The sequence below is a fragment of the Hippichthys cyanospilos genome, chromosome 10 (genome assembly GCF_059441005.1).
Source record: "Hippichthys cyanospilos isolate Australia breed blue-spotted pipefish chromosome 10, RoL_Hcya_1.0, whole genome shotgun sequence".
Lineage (NCBI taxonomy): Eukaryota > Metazoa > Chordata > Actinopteri > Syngnathiformes > Syngnathidae > Hippichthys > Hippichthys cyanospilos.
The window spans coordinates 3,870,001-3,887,500 of record NC_142378.1 but is presented as its reverse complement, the minus strand read 5'-3'; the positions used below and the strand labels follow the sequence as shown (position 1 = coordinate 3,887,500).

General features: G+C 40.6%; 2 protein-coding genes across 2 annotated transcripts in view; one reads left to right on the top strand and one right to left on the bottom strand.

The window, feature by feature from the left end:
- LOC148416661 (BMP/retinoic acid-inducible neural-specific protein 3-like) overlaps positions 1 to 13,183 on the top strand; it is a 40,325-nt gene extending 27,142 nt beyond the window's left edge. Inside the window, exons 5-8 of the mRNA XM_088425384.1 lie at positions 2,855 to 2,960; positions 3,230 to 3,466; positions 7,423 to 7,645; positions 10,687 to 13,183. Coding sequence (XP_088281510.1) covers positions 2,855 to 2,960; positions 3,230 to 3,466; positions 7,423 to 7,645; positions 10,687 to 11,803 — 1,683 coding nt within the window. The 3' untranslated portion in view covers positions 11,804 to 13,183. The remainder of the gene's footprint in view (positions 1 to 2,854; positions 2,961 to 3,229; positions 3,467 to 7,422; positions 7,646 to 10,686) is intronic.
- LOC148416660 (uncharacterized) overlaps positions 1 to 17,500 on the bottom strand; it is a 314,743-nt gene that overhangs the window by 250,893 nt on the left and 46,350 nt on the right. The window lies entirely within an intron of this gene.

Genomic DNA, 17,500 nt, shown 5'->3' with positions numbered 1-17,500 from the left:
ATATAGACAGTCAGCCTGATAGCTAGTCTTGCTAGCCTAGCTAGGCAGCCAGCAAGATAGCTAGCCAAGAAAACCAGCAGCCAGCGAGCTAGCCAACGAAGACAACCAGCCTCATAGCTAGACGTTAGCCAGAGAGCTAGCAAAGCTAGCCATCCGGCTAGATATTTAGCCAAGTTATCTAGCCAGCGAACCAGGTAGCTAGCCAGACCAACATACAAAAAAATAGACTTTAGTTTTTGACATCATATTTCATCTTCTAATACTATATAAGTTAAACTTCGGTAATTCAGTTCAACGAGCAAAGTTTTGAATGTTTTTCAAAGCGTTGGTCATATTCGAAGAAAGGCACAAGTGAAAAAACACATTGGACAGTCTTCTTAAAGGTCCCATTTCAAAATCTCAAAACAGTAACATATTTGAAGACTATACGTCATGTGCGCCATTGTTGCGGTTGTTATGACATTGTTTGAAATTCGCTCAACAGAACACACGTATATGCGCAACACACAACGGCATCACAAGCTGCATACAGTATTTTCCAACAGCCTTTAGGCATGATTAAATATTCCATTAAATGCAGCTGTTAGTTATTTTCTTGACGCAATTATCTTGCGCTCAATTATGGCACATTAATAATCACTCTGCCGTTGCATACATTCCATTTGAATATCACATTTCGGAATAATTTGTGGGCTTGCGTGTCATTTAGAGGAACAGAACACATTAAGATGTAGAACACATTAAGATATTAAATGATCAAATAAGTGATAATGTGCTTGAGGGTTTGGTAATTGCTAATTTTCATAGAACATATATGATATGTTCATTCTGCTTGATTTTGCAGATGATCTACAAGCATAAAAAGATATCTATGTATTTAGAGGTTCCACGCTGATGTCCCATTAAAAAGGTCATTTAGAAAGTACTCAATTGCCATTTTTATCCGAGCTATATCACTGAGGTTTAATAAAATCCAGACGCTAAAGATCTGTGCCTTTCTTGCTGACACCGAGTCTCACAGAGCAACGAAAGTGGAGTTCTAAACATTATATCAGTTAGATATACTCCAAATCTTTGAAACGTCACGCTGTCGAGGTTCAGTCAACCGAGAGCACGGGTGTCAAACTCAAGGCCCGGGGGCCAGAACCGGCCCGCCACATCATATGATGTGGCCCGCCAAATGCTGATTTGATTTCAAGTTTCGAGCTAAACTTGCAGATTGTCTTCAAAAATAACCATTTTTTGTTCCCGATCTATCTTTTGAACAGTTTTTATCGGCCTCTGTTTTTAAAACTAGGTAAAGATGTAAACCAGCAAAAACGGTGTTTATTAGGCACGTTTTTTTCATTTTTAAGTCCTAAATTTTCAGGAATTTAGAGAAATTAAAGGGGTACGTTAAAATTGAAGCTTTTTTTTTAGACTATTTTTAGATTGATTCCGGCCCTCTAACGGACACTATAAGTACAACGTGGCCCACGATAAAAATCAGTTTGACACCCTTGACCGAGAGCATAAAAAAACAACACACAAAGAAGGAAGACAAGAGACTTTAGATTCGTTTTGCTCGCGAGGAGAACGGACAGCGATATAATCCCGGTCTCCTACCACTCTGGAACGCATCCTGCAAGAGTCCTCTTTTTATTCGAGAAGTTACACAAACGTCGCCGCCCTAAAGTTTTGGAGCACATTGCAGCAACGTGACAACGATCCCCCCGATAGTGGTGTGTGTGTGTGCGTACTTGCGGTAATACAAGTCCTCAGTTTATACAATTACTGTTTTCTTCGCCATCCATATACCATCCTGCCCTGTGGTTAGGTCACGGTGCCTCCTTTCTTCTCGAAGCTGCATGAGTCATGTGCCTTCTCGATAACTTATGTAGATTTTTTCGAACACGTGATCTACCATAACAATGGCCTAGCAGACGACCTAAATCAGTCGACTGCAGTTTTGAAAAGGACATTTTCGCACCTTCCACCCACTCACCCTAACCACCAATGACCCCCATCACACCGCCGTCGGCCGTCACACCACTTACTGGCCCTCTTGCTACCGAATCTCTTCTCACCATTCAAGAGTCGGATGTTAGTCTGCTCTTCAGGCAAAAATAGATAAATAAGATAACACATTTGCTCCCGCCTGAAAGTGTGAGCCGATCAGATAGCTCCGGTCTTTAATGAGAGCTTCTACTGAACTCTGGAACTGTACGAAGTCCCATTATAGTTTGAACTCACCACCACCATCCTTTTCAGTCCTAAAAAAAATAAAAATATTTCGAGATTATATGACAAGGACCGTCACTCCGTAAATCTGTTGTCATGTGTTTTAGTCCAAGTTAAAAACTATGAATTTCATGATTGAGCTCTTTTGAAGCTTTTCAAATCAGAAACAATGATGCTAATAATATAGCGTAAAATATCATGTAGTGCAAAATATTTTTGGCTTTTATTTTGCGGGAAAAAAAAAGCACATCTCATATTTGAGGAATTACGGTAATACACAAGTTAGTGCAATTTGCATCTTATGAGGCATAGATTTGCGTTTTTAATGAGCAAATATAACGGGACAGTGGCAGAATATATGCTCATTTTTGAAGATGATTTGCAGTGCAGATGTTCATGACGAAAAAAAATAATAACTTCAGCCTTGATTTGATTTAGAAAAGCGCTGGCAAATTGAATATATTCATTCTTCCAAAATGGAAATGTTAAGATATTGTTTGTAACGTCATTATTTTGCTATTTTTCTTTGAGATTCCTCACTTTTTTCCCGTATAATGTTTGTGATGGCTTCCTTTCTAATTGTATCTAATTGTCATGCATCCGTGTCCCCCCCTCCCCCTCCCCCTCCTTTTAGGTGACTGAAACAAGGACAGGCCCTCTTGGATGCAGTAACTATGACAACCTCGACTCTGTCAGTTCCGTTTTGGTTCAGAGCCCTGAAAACAAGATTCATTTGCAAGGTTGGCCATTCATAATTGAACTCGCGCGATTTCCGACGGAATTGTCACGCTGTCTTTTTTCTGGCAAATTCACAATCGTAGCACCGGAGTGTTACTTTTTTTTTTTTTTTTTTTAAACAGTCCATATTTGCAGGGCTTTGAAATGTAAAGCAGGCAGTAATGAGTGAGAACAAAAGCGTCAGAAATGTGAAGTAAAAATAACGCTTTCAATCAAAGCGGATTTCTAATACGGCTGTGACATGGTGTGGTCTCGTCTCCCCGCCACTCAGGCCTTCATGCCATCCTGCCGGAATATCTTCGGGACAAGTTTGTGCAGGCGGCGCTCAGCTACATCGGATGTAACGAGGAGGGCCAATTTGTGTGCCGGAACAATGACTGCTGGTGTCAGTGCGCTGCCGACTACCCGCAGTGTAATTGCCCCGAGTTAGACTTGAGGTCTATGGAAGGCAGTTTGCTGCAAATTCGAGATTCTTGGAATGCCGCCAACCGGGACTTTGAGGAGTCAGGTAAGTCTTTTCGGTGATGGCGTTCTGCGCGAGTGGGCTTTTGTTGACAGGAAGGGAGGTTGGCAATTGGGAAAAGTGGGACGATTCTCGGAGGGTGGGTGTATCGGAGGGGGACACCCGTGTTTTTGCCAAGTGGAGTATAATGGCAATAAAATAAGGATCTGTTTTTTTGTTCGTTTGTTTGTTTCAGGCACTTTGATGCACGTGGTTATTTTTTTTCAGTTTTAGACTAACCTAACACTAACCCAGTGCTTCTCAAATAGTGGGGCGGGCCCCCCTGGGGGGTGCGATGATCCCAGGAAAAAGGCTTTGTTTTTGTCGTGGTGTAATTGCAATAAAATAAGAATTTTCAGGCATTTTGATGCCTTTTTTTTCCGTTTTAGCGTTTTAGACTAACCTAAAACTAACCCAGTGCTTCTCAGATAGAGGGGCGGGCCCTCCTGGGCGGGGTGTGAGGTAATGCCGGGAGGGGGATGATCCCGGGGAAAAGGCTTTGTTTTTGTCATGTTGTGTAATTTCAATCAAATAAGAATTTTCCATTTTAGACTAAGCTGTAACCTGTATAAACGCTATAAAAAATAACAGTTGTTGAAAGTTGAGTTTTATTGCTTTTTTCAGTTGTTAATGTTAAAAAGGATACAGGTGTAGGTATAATTTTACAAATTTTATCGATAGTAATTTGATTTTTAGTTAGCGCGTCGAGTTGGGGGGGGGGGGGGGGCAATAAGTGTTCTCTTTTTTTAGGGGAGCTTGGCACTGAAAAAAGTGGAGAATCACTGCGCTACTGTAGAAGACTGTGAATATTGTCCTCAAATTGACATCCCCGTACATTAAAATACAATTACCAATGATCATCAAAAATATGGAACCTAAAACTATTGTTTGATGAGAGTTTCTAGTTACTAATGCCAGTCAATACAATCAAAAAATATGGACACAGTGGAAAATGTCTAAATGTCAGTATTCCCCTGGCGTGTGTGGCAGTTAGTAGTGGAGCGAGTAAAAAGTCAAATAAAATGTGAGGAAACGACATGGCAGAGTAGTCCCTGGCTGGATTTCAATCCCGTCAAGCATGGCGCTTCGACCATGGAGGCAACCCCTGCTGCTGCATTTTTTTTTTAATGAAAAGAAAGGAAAAATCGAATAACGCTCTATTTATTTTGCCCAAAAAAATATCCCATTAACCACTGGGTGTCCGGGGATTTTTCACTAATCTGGCTTTATTATCACACAACTTGGGCTGACTTTGAAAGGGTCATTGCTGCAGATTTCGCAGAGAAGAATATGCGTTGCATGAATTGAAACACTTCCCCCGCAGAAAAATGAAGGCTTTCCTGCAACGTTTTGTTCTTGAATAGAAGCCTTTTGTCAACTACAAGTCCCACAATGCATAGCAAGAATTTGCATGATGGGAGTCAGGCTAAGCCAGTCAATGAAAAGTTTGCAAATGTCATAAATTGCCCGCTAGCACCCCACCCAGTGGGTTGGGGGTCTCAACACAAAAATGGTTTCATGCAAAAATTGGGGGAAATGCATGATAAAACAACGGGTTTTCAGTATGTCCAAACCTGACAATATTTCCAATTTTTTAATGGCAGTAAATGAGCCTGACATGGGCTAAATTGGACATCTGCAGAGTGTATCTCTTGACCTCCGGTTTGCAAGCATTTAGAAGGCACGGCAGCGTTGCATATTGAAAGCCGGCACGTTTTGACAATCTATGCCACATTTTAGCCTCCTAGTATTTTTTCGTATGCTTTTCCTTTGATATCACACATCAAAAACATCTAAAAGCCCAAATTGGGTCAACATTTCTCCCAAGGGTTAAACATTTTATTTAGCATTCACTGCAATATTTTTGTTTAAATTAGGCCTCACTGAACACATATTGTGCCTAAACTTGGTTAAGACACGATTTCTTAAGTTACTTTCAAAACCTCGTTTAACGGTGACGTAATTTTTACGGCGTTCGTGTAGAAGCGTAATGTTACAGGGAGTGATCGTCCGCTCCTGCAGTGCCGCTTTTAGCATTGACTTTTCCGAGCGCACAAACGGCTTCTTCTTTATTACTTCTGACAGTCAGCAACTGTTTGAAACACTGTCATCACCCACAGGAATTAAGTGGAATAGCAATGACCCAAATGCACAGTGAGCAGTCGCTAGCTGTCACGGGAAAAATGTGAAGCCTTAAAGACCCTCTAAAGGGATGAAATAAAAGTCTTGTAAATTTGACATGAGGCAGAGAAGATTGTTAACAGGGCTGCCAAATGCGAATCAATAAAAAAAAAAAAAAAAAGTCAAGCTCACCTTCCAGCCTTGGGACCGTGTGATCATGTCCGCTGAAGCTAACCTTCTCCTGTCAATCAAATATTTTTACCTACAGTATGTTCTTTGTTCTGCCAATGTGAATCAGAAGTGTAGCGTTAGGTGAACACAAGATAACGATAATAAGCTAGCGCTAACGTCGTCGATGACAAATTGTTGACTTGCTAGCTTGTTCCCGGCTAGGCGCTACATTGTACGGTGCGAGGCTGTGAGGTACGCAAGGGGCGGCAAATGAGAATTATAACCTCAAAGTTACATTTCTAACTTTAATCTTCTTAATTTAGAGTCAGAATTCTGAGTTGGAGTGAGAATTTTGTATATTTGAAGAATAGCGTGTCTGAATTCTCACTTTAAAGTCAGAGAAAAATTTATGAGAATAAAGCCAAAATCGTTAGAAAAAAGTCAGAAGTCTGATTAAGATGAAAATTCTGAGGTCAGAATTGCCATTTAAATTTGATTGTCAGATTTCTGACTATTCCCCAAATCCTGACTTTAAAGTGAGAATTCAGACTACAGACAGAATGGTCATTTAAAGTGAGAATTTTGACTAAAGTGAATAAGAAGTCAGACTTCTGAATTCAATCAGAATTCTGCATAGTCATTTCAAAGTTGTCTCAGAATTCCGATTTTAGCAAGTATCTCTTTCAGGAAAAGAAAATGAAACTCTCATTTCGGTCTTCACATGAAAGTTTTCGGAAACATCGGTCTGTCGAATGAACAATAAAATGGTAATTTTATAAAGTCTTAAAAAAGCAACAACAAAAACAACAATAAAAAATTCACATAAGAACATCTATAATATTTTTCAGGAGTTATTTTATCGACTATTGGAAGGATTGAGTCAGATGGAATTGTCTTAAGGGGTCCCTCAAGGGTCAATTCTTGGACCCCTTTTTATCAGCCTGTCTGTGCTATTTATGGTAGAGATTTTTCGAAGCTGTAATAATGTTATCTGTCTCGGGATGTCTTTAAATGACTACTGTTCAATTTTTCTTCCTTTTTAAACGCTTTCACTGTACATGTAGTACTACTAATCCGGCAAAACTCGTGTATAAAATGTGCACTATCAACAAAGCTGCCTTGCTTTTAAAATTGTACAAAAACATGCAATGTTATTGTACCGGAAGCATCACTTGTTACGATACATTATTATTCAAATATTTCCTCCGGTTTGACTGATGGCCTCCATCGCGCTCGTTTCAATCATCTGACTTTCAGATCAGACTGAATAAATTGCGGATGACCTACCATGGAAATTAATCTGTTTATGTTCATTTTTGATTTTATTTGATAGATGCTCAGATAGTCTGTAAGTTCCCCTCCCTTGTGCTCCATGTCAAACCTATTTTCTTCTCCAAAAAGAAATAAGCCCTGGAAAAGCTTTTGGCTGTTCATGAAAGGGAAAAAAAAAAAATACCCCAAGCCCTTATTTCGCACTGCCGTTTTTCATTATCATATGCATCAAACAATTTCACTTCCAGTTAGCCCGGGAGCTGCCCGTGTGGCCTGCGTGAAGGGATTCTCTCATTTAGTCTGATTAAATTAGCCAAATATAGTTAGAGCAAAGCGGAGACGGGGGTGAGAAGAAGAAAAAAAAAAAGTGTGCTAACATTTATCCGCCTGCCTTCCAGACGAGTTCCAGAACTTTGTTCGGAGGCTTCCCACGTCGTACGCTTTGAACGCGTCGGCCGTGGAATACTTGTGGAAAACGGAAGCGGCCGTCCATCAGCGCTACAAGCAGCTGGAGCTCAACAGCCAACAGCTTCTCAGCAAATCCGCCCGCATCGTCAACAAGCTCTTCACCCTCAGCAAGAGGTGCCACACCAAGCCCAAAATCGTTCTGCTGAGGGAGAGGTGAGAAACTCCGCCATTGTTCCAGCGTTCCTGCTGACCTTGCTTTTGACACGCGCGCGCGGCGCTCTACGAGGGAATGAGCAGAAATTCTCCAGCCTCCAGCCACACATCACATGTCCTTTCAAGCAATGTGAAAATGGCACAGCTCATTTATTCCCTCCTGCCCGCCTCTGTGCGCAGCACTTTTGCCATGGCCTCAACTCCACATTATGCTAATCCTGCGCGCAATATATTGGGCCTTTGATATTCAAGGTGCCGCAGATGTTGACTATAGTCCCGCACCTGATGATTGGACTGCCTGCTTACGATGGAGGAAAACCAAGATCAGGTGTCCAAACTGTAACAATTTTTGACCTAGTAATTATATTTTCAATAACTACATTACATAGAAAGTATGTAATTACTTGCCCGATTGATTGAAAACTACGAAAAAAATAAATTAGCACGGCCCTTACGTCATTCTTGGACACCCCTGACCGAGATTGGTCTTATCAAATCAAGGTTCGCAAGTAGGGCTGCAGCTTGCTAGCTAGCCAGCTAGCTAGAGCTAGATAGATAGATAATATATAAAAGTTACACGAGGAGAGAGAGGGAAAAAAACAAGTCTTTGGTCATGCCCCATAATAGGGCATAACACAAGCCTGGAAAAAAATCCTCGCACATACCAACAAAAACACAATACCACATTTTTTTCTCTTCCACCCAATATATACATACATACACACACATTACATATATATATATATATATATATATATATATATATATATATATATATGTATATATATGTTCAGTATATACATTATATACGTGTGTGTGTATATATATATATATATATATATATATATGTGTTCAGTATATACATTATATACGTATGTGTGTGTGTATATATATATATATATATATATATATTAGTGAGAAACGCAATTTCGATTCCTTTGTATGTTAAGCACATGTGGAAAAATTGACAATAAACTTGACTTTGACTTATATAAACTTGACTTTGACTTTATATATATATATACACACATATATACACACACACACACACACATACGAATATAATGTATATATCAGTATATACTAATGTATATACTAACATATACACACATATATACATACACAAATGTGTATATCGCTACATATGTATAGGACACCAATTGTATTCCTGGAAGAGCATAAAACATTTTTTTTTTTAAAGTGTAGTTAACAATTGCTTTCCTTGAATTGATACGAGAAGAGCGGTTAGAGGAGATGAATGAGTAGCAGCACGAGACGCCGCTCCTCCTTTGGCCTGTCGTTCAAACTGCGTCTCCATGACACTTTCCATGTCCCGCTGACACGGCGCGCGTGGAGATGACGGAACGGCTTCCTCTCACCTGCTGTGCGCAGCCGCCACCGCAATGAGATGTGCATGACAAACAGATGGCTTTCAAAGCAAATGTGAGACGTCAAAACTTTGAGCGCGCTGACTGACAACGTAATCATACGAGCTACGGTCGGTCAAGTTGTTTTCTATTCAAGCAACTGGAAAGCGCATCATTAAAAAAAAGGATTCCTCAAGCAAATTTTACTGCGAGCGAGAATCTGGCGTGCTGAATTGATTTGCTTATTTGCTTTTGTTGACAAGTTGCAATGTTCAGTTTTACTCATTAGATTTCTCATTTCTACTCCACTTATCCAATTTAATAGTTTGATGACAATCGGATAATTCTACGGTCCAATAACCTTTATAAATGCGGCTCAATCAAACAATAATACTAATTATATTTATCTAACAATAGGGAATGCATCTTATTTGGATGCTTTGTCAAAAACAACCGTTCCAAAGTTGAACAAACAGGATTTTGATTAAAAAAACAACAAACTTGGTGTTGTTTTAGGTCACAGAGTTAGCATTAGCATACTAGCTGCAGTTCACACACACACACATATACATTTATGTGTGTGTGTATATATATATATATATATATATATATATTTACATTAAACTTGCAATAGTTGCTTCCCGAATATCTTTCAACAATATTTCATAAGTAACTTGAAAGTTAGGCTCTCTGTTAGCAACTAACAGGTCAATAACTTCCTGTTTTTTATTTATTTGGCAGTAAAAAAATTCGATTGCGCCCCATTCACGTTGAAAGGATTAATGCAGAAATCGGGGGGAATGCATGATCAAACATCGGGGTTTCAATTTGTCCAAAATTGACAATGGTTCCGATTTTGAAAGGCAGTAAATGACTTGGGCTAAACTTGACACCCATAGAGCGTACCTCTCGACTTCCCGTTTGCAAGCAGGGTCGGCGGCGTGGCATATTGAAAGCCTTCATGTTTTGACGATCTGTGCAACATTTTAGGCTCCCAGAAGGGTTTTTGATATGCTTTTCCTTTGATATTACACCTCAAAAACATCAAAAAACCCGAGTTGGGTCGAAATTTCCCCCAGGGTTAGTTAAGTACACAAATATAATACCATCAGTCATAGGGGCACTAGACAAGCAATGGAGCCGTATGTCAAGGCATCGTATGTTTTTTTTTTAAATGATCCCAACCTTGTGGTGGTGGTGGGTTGGTGGGGTGCAACGGTGTATGTGTGCAAGAAAAGTCCTCGTAGTAGAAAACGGTGGCGCCAACATGTTTCAGGCGGGGCTTCGAGGCGGATATTTTTAGTCGACCTATTTTTAAAGAAGACTTAACCAAGTTAGTAGACTTTTTTTCTTCATCTTTAGTCTTAAATCTAACTAAATGTGATTTGGCAATTTATAATCAGTTTTGGCAGGGGCTTTATCCCCAGTTTTGCAAATCCAAGTGTTTATATTAAGTCCAAAATTTACCCTGCATATAACCGTTGCAAAACCGAGCCTCAGAATTATCGATTCATAAATTCCTCGTCGCAACTCTCGGTATGTCTTACTGGGAATAGATGAGCTGTGACGAGAGTACCGACGTCAAGATTGAACGTAATTTTGCCGATTTACTCCGGCCACGCCTTTGTGCAGAGCGCGGCTCTTACGTCTTCAAATATTTGTCTTGTGTTCCAGGCCCGTGACCTACTGGTTGAACTACATCCTCTCCATAATGTACTGCAGTGAAAACAATCACATCGGCTCCTACTTGGAGGAGACCCGCAGTTGCTCGTGTCCCTACGAGCACCCGCCCTGTCAGAGCGTGATACCCTGCGCGGTGGGCGAAGGCCCCTCCTGCGGCTCCTGCTCTTACGAGAACCGCTCCCGCTGCGCCACGTGCAACCAGGGCTACATGCTCAGTCAGGGCACTTGTCGCAACGAAGTCCCGGACTCCATCGACCATTACATCGGTTTCGAGACGGACCTGCAGGATTTGGAGTTGCGCTACCTCCTGCAAAAACGTGACGACCGCATCAGCATCCACGGGATCTTTGTCAGCAACGACGTCAGACTGAATAACTGGTTCGACCCGTCGTGGAGAAAGAGGATGTTGCTGACGCTGAAAAGTAACAAATACAAGTCGAATCATGTTCACATGCTTTTGGGGATTTCTCTTCAGATTTGCCTTACCGAGAACATCACGCTAGACCCCACGCTGTCCGTCTACATAAACCCGTTTGGGGGAAGTCACTCGGAGAGCTGGATCATGCCCACCGACCAAAACAACTACCCCGACTGGGAGAGGACTAAATTACAGCTCCCCCATGACTGTTATAACTGGACTTTGACTTTGGGCAACAAGTGGAAAACCTTTTTTGAGACCGTTCACTTTTACCTACGGAGTCGGATCAAGGGCCCTTCGAGTACGGGAAACGGAAGCCTATATTACGAACCGTTGGAGTACTTGGAACCGGGGCGGAATCTTGGCTACATGAAAATAAACAGCATACAGGTGTATGGCTACAGTATGCACTTTGACCCGGACGCGATCCAGGACTTAATTTTACAGCTGGACTACCCGTACACTCAGGGATCGCAAGACTCGGCCCTGCTGCAGCTGCTGGAGATCCGGGATCGGGTCAACCGCCTTTCCCCGCCCGGCGCTCAGCCTTTGGATCTCTTCTCCTGTTTGCTGCGACACCGGCTCAAATTGTCCACGACGGACGTCGCCAGGATCCAGGCGGCGCTGCAGACCTTCAGTGCCAAGCAGCCCAAGTCCATGGAATACGAGACAACCAAATTATGTAGCTAAATAAGTGGGCAGGGAGCCAGGTGCGCAGATGGGGAAACTGTGAGCGTGCGCACTATTGATGATGGTTAAGAGCATTTCTGGGGCTCTGCGAAGGACGTTTGAGGGACGCTCTCAATGTCATCATGGATCTCAAGACTACGGAAGCTGCCAATGTGGAGTAAACATTTTTGGGGGGGACGGGAAAACACACATACATACAAACATCGTTGCAAGTACGATTGAACGTATATATTGCAGGATGGGAATCATAATTAAAACTTACAAATTATTGATGATCGGTGGTTCTCAAATTGGACATTTAAATAAGTTCGAATGTGTTAAAATAGTCTGTAAAATGTTGAAGCATACTTGTAAATATGGACGAATAATTCCACGTGGGAAAAATAAACGCTGTTTTAAGCATTTAGCCTAAAAGTACATACATAATGCGGGTACGTTGGAACACGTTTGAATACGTTCAAACGTACTTGCGGGTATGTTCTCATGCATTTGCAAATGTATTGGAACGTACTTGCAAATACATTTGAACAAGCTTTCAAACGCACTGGAAAATGGGTTAATAAAGCCGTAAAAATGACTAATAAAAATGTTTTGCCTAATTTTCAAACACTGTAGAATAATCTAGACCGAAGATCTGCCGCTTTTAGCAATCAGCCTCTACGTACGTTTAAACTTATTTGCGCGTACGTTGCAATGTACTTGTAAATTCGTCCGGACGATTAAATACATTCAAACGTACTTGCCATTACATATGTACATATTTGCAAGAACATCTGAATGACCTTGCCAGCGAAAAGATGTTGACTCCACGTCGGCAGCTCCGGTACAAGAGAATATTTTGAGCCTTCGTATACTGTAAATGTACATCGGTAGATCTCATTCACTTTTTAATTTTCAGTGGACTGGCACCTATACTTACGTACGATATAATCAAACGTTGCGACTAAGTTGACCACACAACTGCACAAATGAATGACTCGCCTTTGTTGAGGTTCGGATGTTTTAAGGCTCTCACATATATTTTTACACCGGCATATTTTCTATTTTTTGTCGTCTTGCAGTCTGTACTTTGCAGTAAAGACGGACATTGCTTCTCGCCGATTAATCCTGACCTTTTCTTTTCACTTGTGACTTGATTGGCAGCTCCCTGTTTTTCCAGACTTTCTTGCGATATCAATAAAACGAATCTTACGCGTTTGTATGAACAGCGTATACAAGAAATACCACGTACGCCACTAGAATTGTTCAAAATACACCGCGATCACAATGTGTTACACGTGTTTATTTTTATAATATTGTTGTTAGTGGGGACAAAATGCTGCGTATAAAACTGTACGATCAAATTTGTTAATACACTAAATAAAAAGCTTTTTACGTGTGGCCGCTCGTTAATGAATCTTGCGGGACGGAATATTCATTTCCCGAGTAGCGTATGACATTTTTGAGTTTATAGAACATCTGTTCCTTCATTAACTGAGCCGCTACTGCGCGGGAATGATTAACCTCTGGAATTTACATTTTGCTAATGTCTCTGCTTTACAAAAATAGCAGCGGGAATACCAAAATGATGTCCTGTCTCCTGATAATCATTCCAAATGCTATTTTAGTAGCCGTTCCAAGCCGTATTGCAGCGTAATACCATTTTAATTGTTTGACACCAGCAGAAGGCTCAAAGATAAAGCAGAGGAAGTTCTACGCGTATACCAGACATGCAGAGGTGACAATTTAATAATGTTGGATCCACAGAGAAACAATTTCCTCAAACCACGGGCAGATAAGCCGCGGTGTCACAGTCTGATGCAGTCTTTGACTTTTCGAGGAACTTAGATGAAGTTATGAGTTTTCTTTCTGCAAACAGTCCATATATACAACGGGAACAATCGTCCCCGGCTTTCCGTACCGGAACGGAATATTTTGACAACAAAAGCGTATAATATCGCTTAAACAGTGGGAGTCGGCGGATCTCATTTCGCGGCAATAAAAAGAAAAAAAAAAGGGCCATTAATGGACTACGAGCATCGGCGCGCATAAAGAAAGGAATTTCATCGGAAAGTTCCATTAACATGGGGGAAGGTGTAATTGCAAAGAGGGGCTATAAAAATAGTCATTTGGCCGGCCAAATGCAAATGTGTGCCTCAATCAACTCCGCCAAGTTCTTCTGGGTTGTGTCACGCCAAAGGAAAATTCTTTCACCGGCTGTGACAAAGGGGTCATAGGTCGAAAAATTGGTATCGGTACTATATGTGCTAGCTTTAAGTAGGCGAAAAACTCGCACTAGCTACTAATCAGCAAAAAAGATATGCAAATAGATATCTAAATGAATATATTTGACCATACGTCGCCATGCGCCAACTGGCAGGAGCAGCTCCCACATATTCTACTGTGCGCAGAATGTTTTCAGTGAATGTACATTTTCAGACATAAAGATATATTTACTGTGTATAGTTCTAACGAGCTCACATTTGTATAATACAGCGTAATAGATAACACTAATTTGCCGGGACAAGTGGTCCTCAAATGGGAACACCAGGTCCTCGAGATTTTAAAGAAAACAAACATGGCAAAATCATGCCACCTCTCGTTACCTGTCAAGTCAACGATTTATTTTTGTGAACACATCTCGACAATGATCCCAAACGTTTTTCTATTTTTCTGCGGACAAATATTTATTACTAATTACTTCTTTTTGAGAAGAGGTCTGACACTTTGTGTTGATTTTATTTTATTTTTTTATTTTTGTGGACCAAAAGTGAAGTTTTAAAGGGTCTAAAGTTTAATAAGCATGTTTTATTTATTTATTTTGTTTATTTCCATGTTTTATTTATTTATTTATGTATTGGTTTGCATGTTTTTCTTATTTAATTGTGTCTTTTGTTTATTTATGTATTTATTTATTTGTGTGTTTATTTAATTGCATGTTTTATTTTTTTATGTTATTTATGTTATTTTATTTGATTTATTATTTAAATCCAAAAATGTTTTGCCCTGGTTAAGGGGGGTTTGGCTGAAAAGATATTCGGCCTCGACCACACACCTTAAAAATCGTCCCCATTTTCCATCAGCATGATATGTGCTAGTTCCAGTACTAAAAATAAAAAAATAAATAAATAACGAAAGCAGTTATTGTTGCAGAGGCTGTGGATTGTCAGTGTTGACATCCTTGCTATGTACAGTATTTCCAGGAAGAGACTCAGGTGCGGTGGCTGGCAGTCTCTTGTGTTTACACAGGAGCATCATTAGCCCGGCCATCTCACGGCCTTGAAATTTCATAAATCCACAGTAATGAACTGAATCCCCAAACTTCCCTGCTGCAGCGGCCGCATTAATCCAAACACTCAAAGCCTGCAAAGCAGAGTCCCTCCACTCATTAACCATGGCAGATATCAAGATAGGAATAATGAGGAAGCGCCGGCGAGTCAGGCCGTATATTCCAGTCAAAATAACAGGAGAGAAGGCAGAGGTAGAAAGAGAGTTACCTGCGCTCGGATGATTGCGACGTATGCTGCATTTTCTTACCAGCAAACACATCTGCTCATATATAAATTCCAAAATTTTCTGTATAACTTGCCCGTCAACATGGGGAAACAAAACCGTTTATGCGGGGAAGGTACTTGAGAAGATCCTTTAGAATTTCCCAGTGGATGTTCGACTAAAATATGTGTATTTTATCAAAAGCGGCGTTCCTGTTGCTGGTTGTTATTCTCTTGAAAGAGATTCTAAGAGTGAGGCCAAATCCTTGAAAATGGATGTGGACTATTGAAAACTTTTGAGAGTGATTTGGCAAGACAGTGAGACCTTTTCAAATTTCCGCTAAACGGGGACCGGAACCCCCCTGGTGAAAAATGAAAAACCGCAAATAAAAATGTTGACCAATCAAAAACATTTGCGTTTTCTTTTTGTGGCCGAACGCATTTAAAATATACGATAAAAATAAAAATCCCTTCTCAGAAGGCCACACCAAATAATCTTTCGATTCAAGAATTTTACGTCACATTTCCCATCGGGTTAATATGAAATATTTTAAAAAATAACACACAAGCAGCAGTAGCCAAACAAGCAAACCATGACGGACGATGCAGCAGGGAATTAAATACAAATTTAATTATATCCTCTGTTGTTTTGGAGTTGAAACCAAATCATCCTTTTTTGCTGGATTTCATCAGCTTTTTCTCAACTTTTACCTACTATAGGAATTGACTTTCGAGTGGTGCTTCAGCACTTCCTCAAAGTTTGAGATCAATATCTTTTTCCTAAGGTACTGGTTGCTAAAGATCTTTGAAAGATGTACTGTATAAGCCAAAAATCTCTCAAAAGTACACGTTTCAACCTGGCGATAAATTGTAGGTACCCCAACGTATTATATATTATTTTAAAGGGCATTAAGTGTAGAAACAGATTCAAAGAATGTCAGTTTCAAATTCGTGAGCCATGAGGACACTTTTGCCGTATCTGATATACATAAATACCAATATCAAGAAGCCATAAATGCTTATCGCCTCAGCATTTGCATATATCGACTCAAAAGCCCGAAAAAGCAGGGCAGCGGCAGAAAAATAACGCTGACGCTAAGATCCCAGATGATTCCACAATCCCAGTTGGACGCTTTATATAGGTCCCCAACAAGCAGGAGCAGATCAAGCAATACATAGTACGAACCTAGCTTTTTTTTTTTTTTTTTCCCCTGCAGCAGGCGAACAAACGAGCGTAGTCAGTACACCCGAGGGCGCAACTCTAGACCTCTGGCTTGAGCATTTTTCTTTTTTAAATGCGAAAACGTCCTTGGGTGTTTTGACTCACTGAATGAAAATCTCGCTTATTTCTAAAAAAATAAATAAATAAAACAGACCAGGCGTGAGAGAAATCCAAAGATCGCTCATTTCCCCATTCTCTTAGAGTGCATAGATGCTCATTATTGTGATATTTTCAGAGGCTAAAATTTTGCTAACGACAAAACGCCGTTTTTAGACATGAGTCAAATAAGCGTTTTCGAAAGCGCAGATTATTTTTACGGTGATCACTCGCTACTTCGCGCTTCCCCTATCGCAATGACAAAAAAAAAAATTGTACTGTTTTCACCACACTGGCCAATTAGCTGAAGAGGCACTCTCACAAGACACGTGATTGGCTCTCGGTGCGACTATCGACCAATGAGGGCAGAAGTTGTAACCCACTTTTGCTCAGAAGTTGAAATCCACTCCTCATTGCTCAGAGCTGATTCGTTAGTGTGAGTGTGTTTAGTTCCCAGTTTGCTTTCAGTTGGTTGTCTGGTTCTTGTCTATCGGTCCGGCGCCGAAGAATGCTCGTTTTGCCGACTGATAGACGAGTGACAGGAACGTGAAAAAAAACGTCTGAATAAAAATGTCGGAAGTATCAGCGGTTGTATGATGGACCGACAATTACGATTTGATGTGACAAAAATGGGCGGACCGACAATGACGGAAGGGGGCGGGGCACCGACTCTCAGTGCATGCGTCAACACCAGCAAGTTTAACGTCAGGGGAAGACAAAACGTAGTGATGGACTCTCCAGCAAAAAAATAATAATAATAAGCTGCCTTTCATAATGAGTAAGAGTTGAATCCTCCACTGAATAAATTTGTACAGGTGTAGCGCTTTTAAATCAGCTGCCAAGTCCTCAAAATACTCTGAAAACTGCCCGAATTTTCCAAGACACTGTTGAAGGTAAGTCATCCCAGAA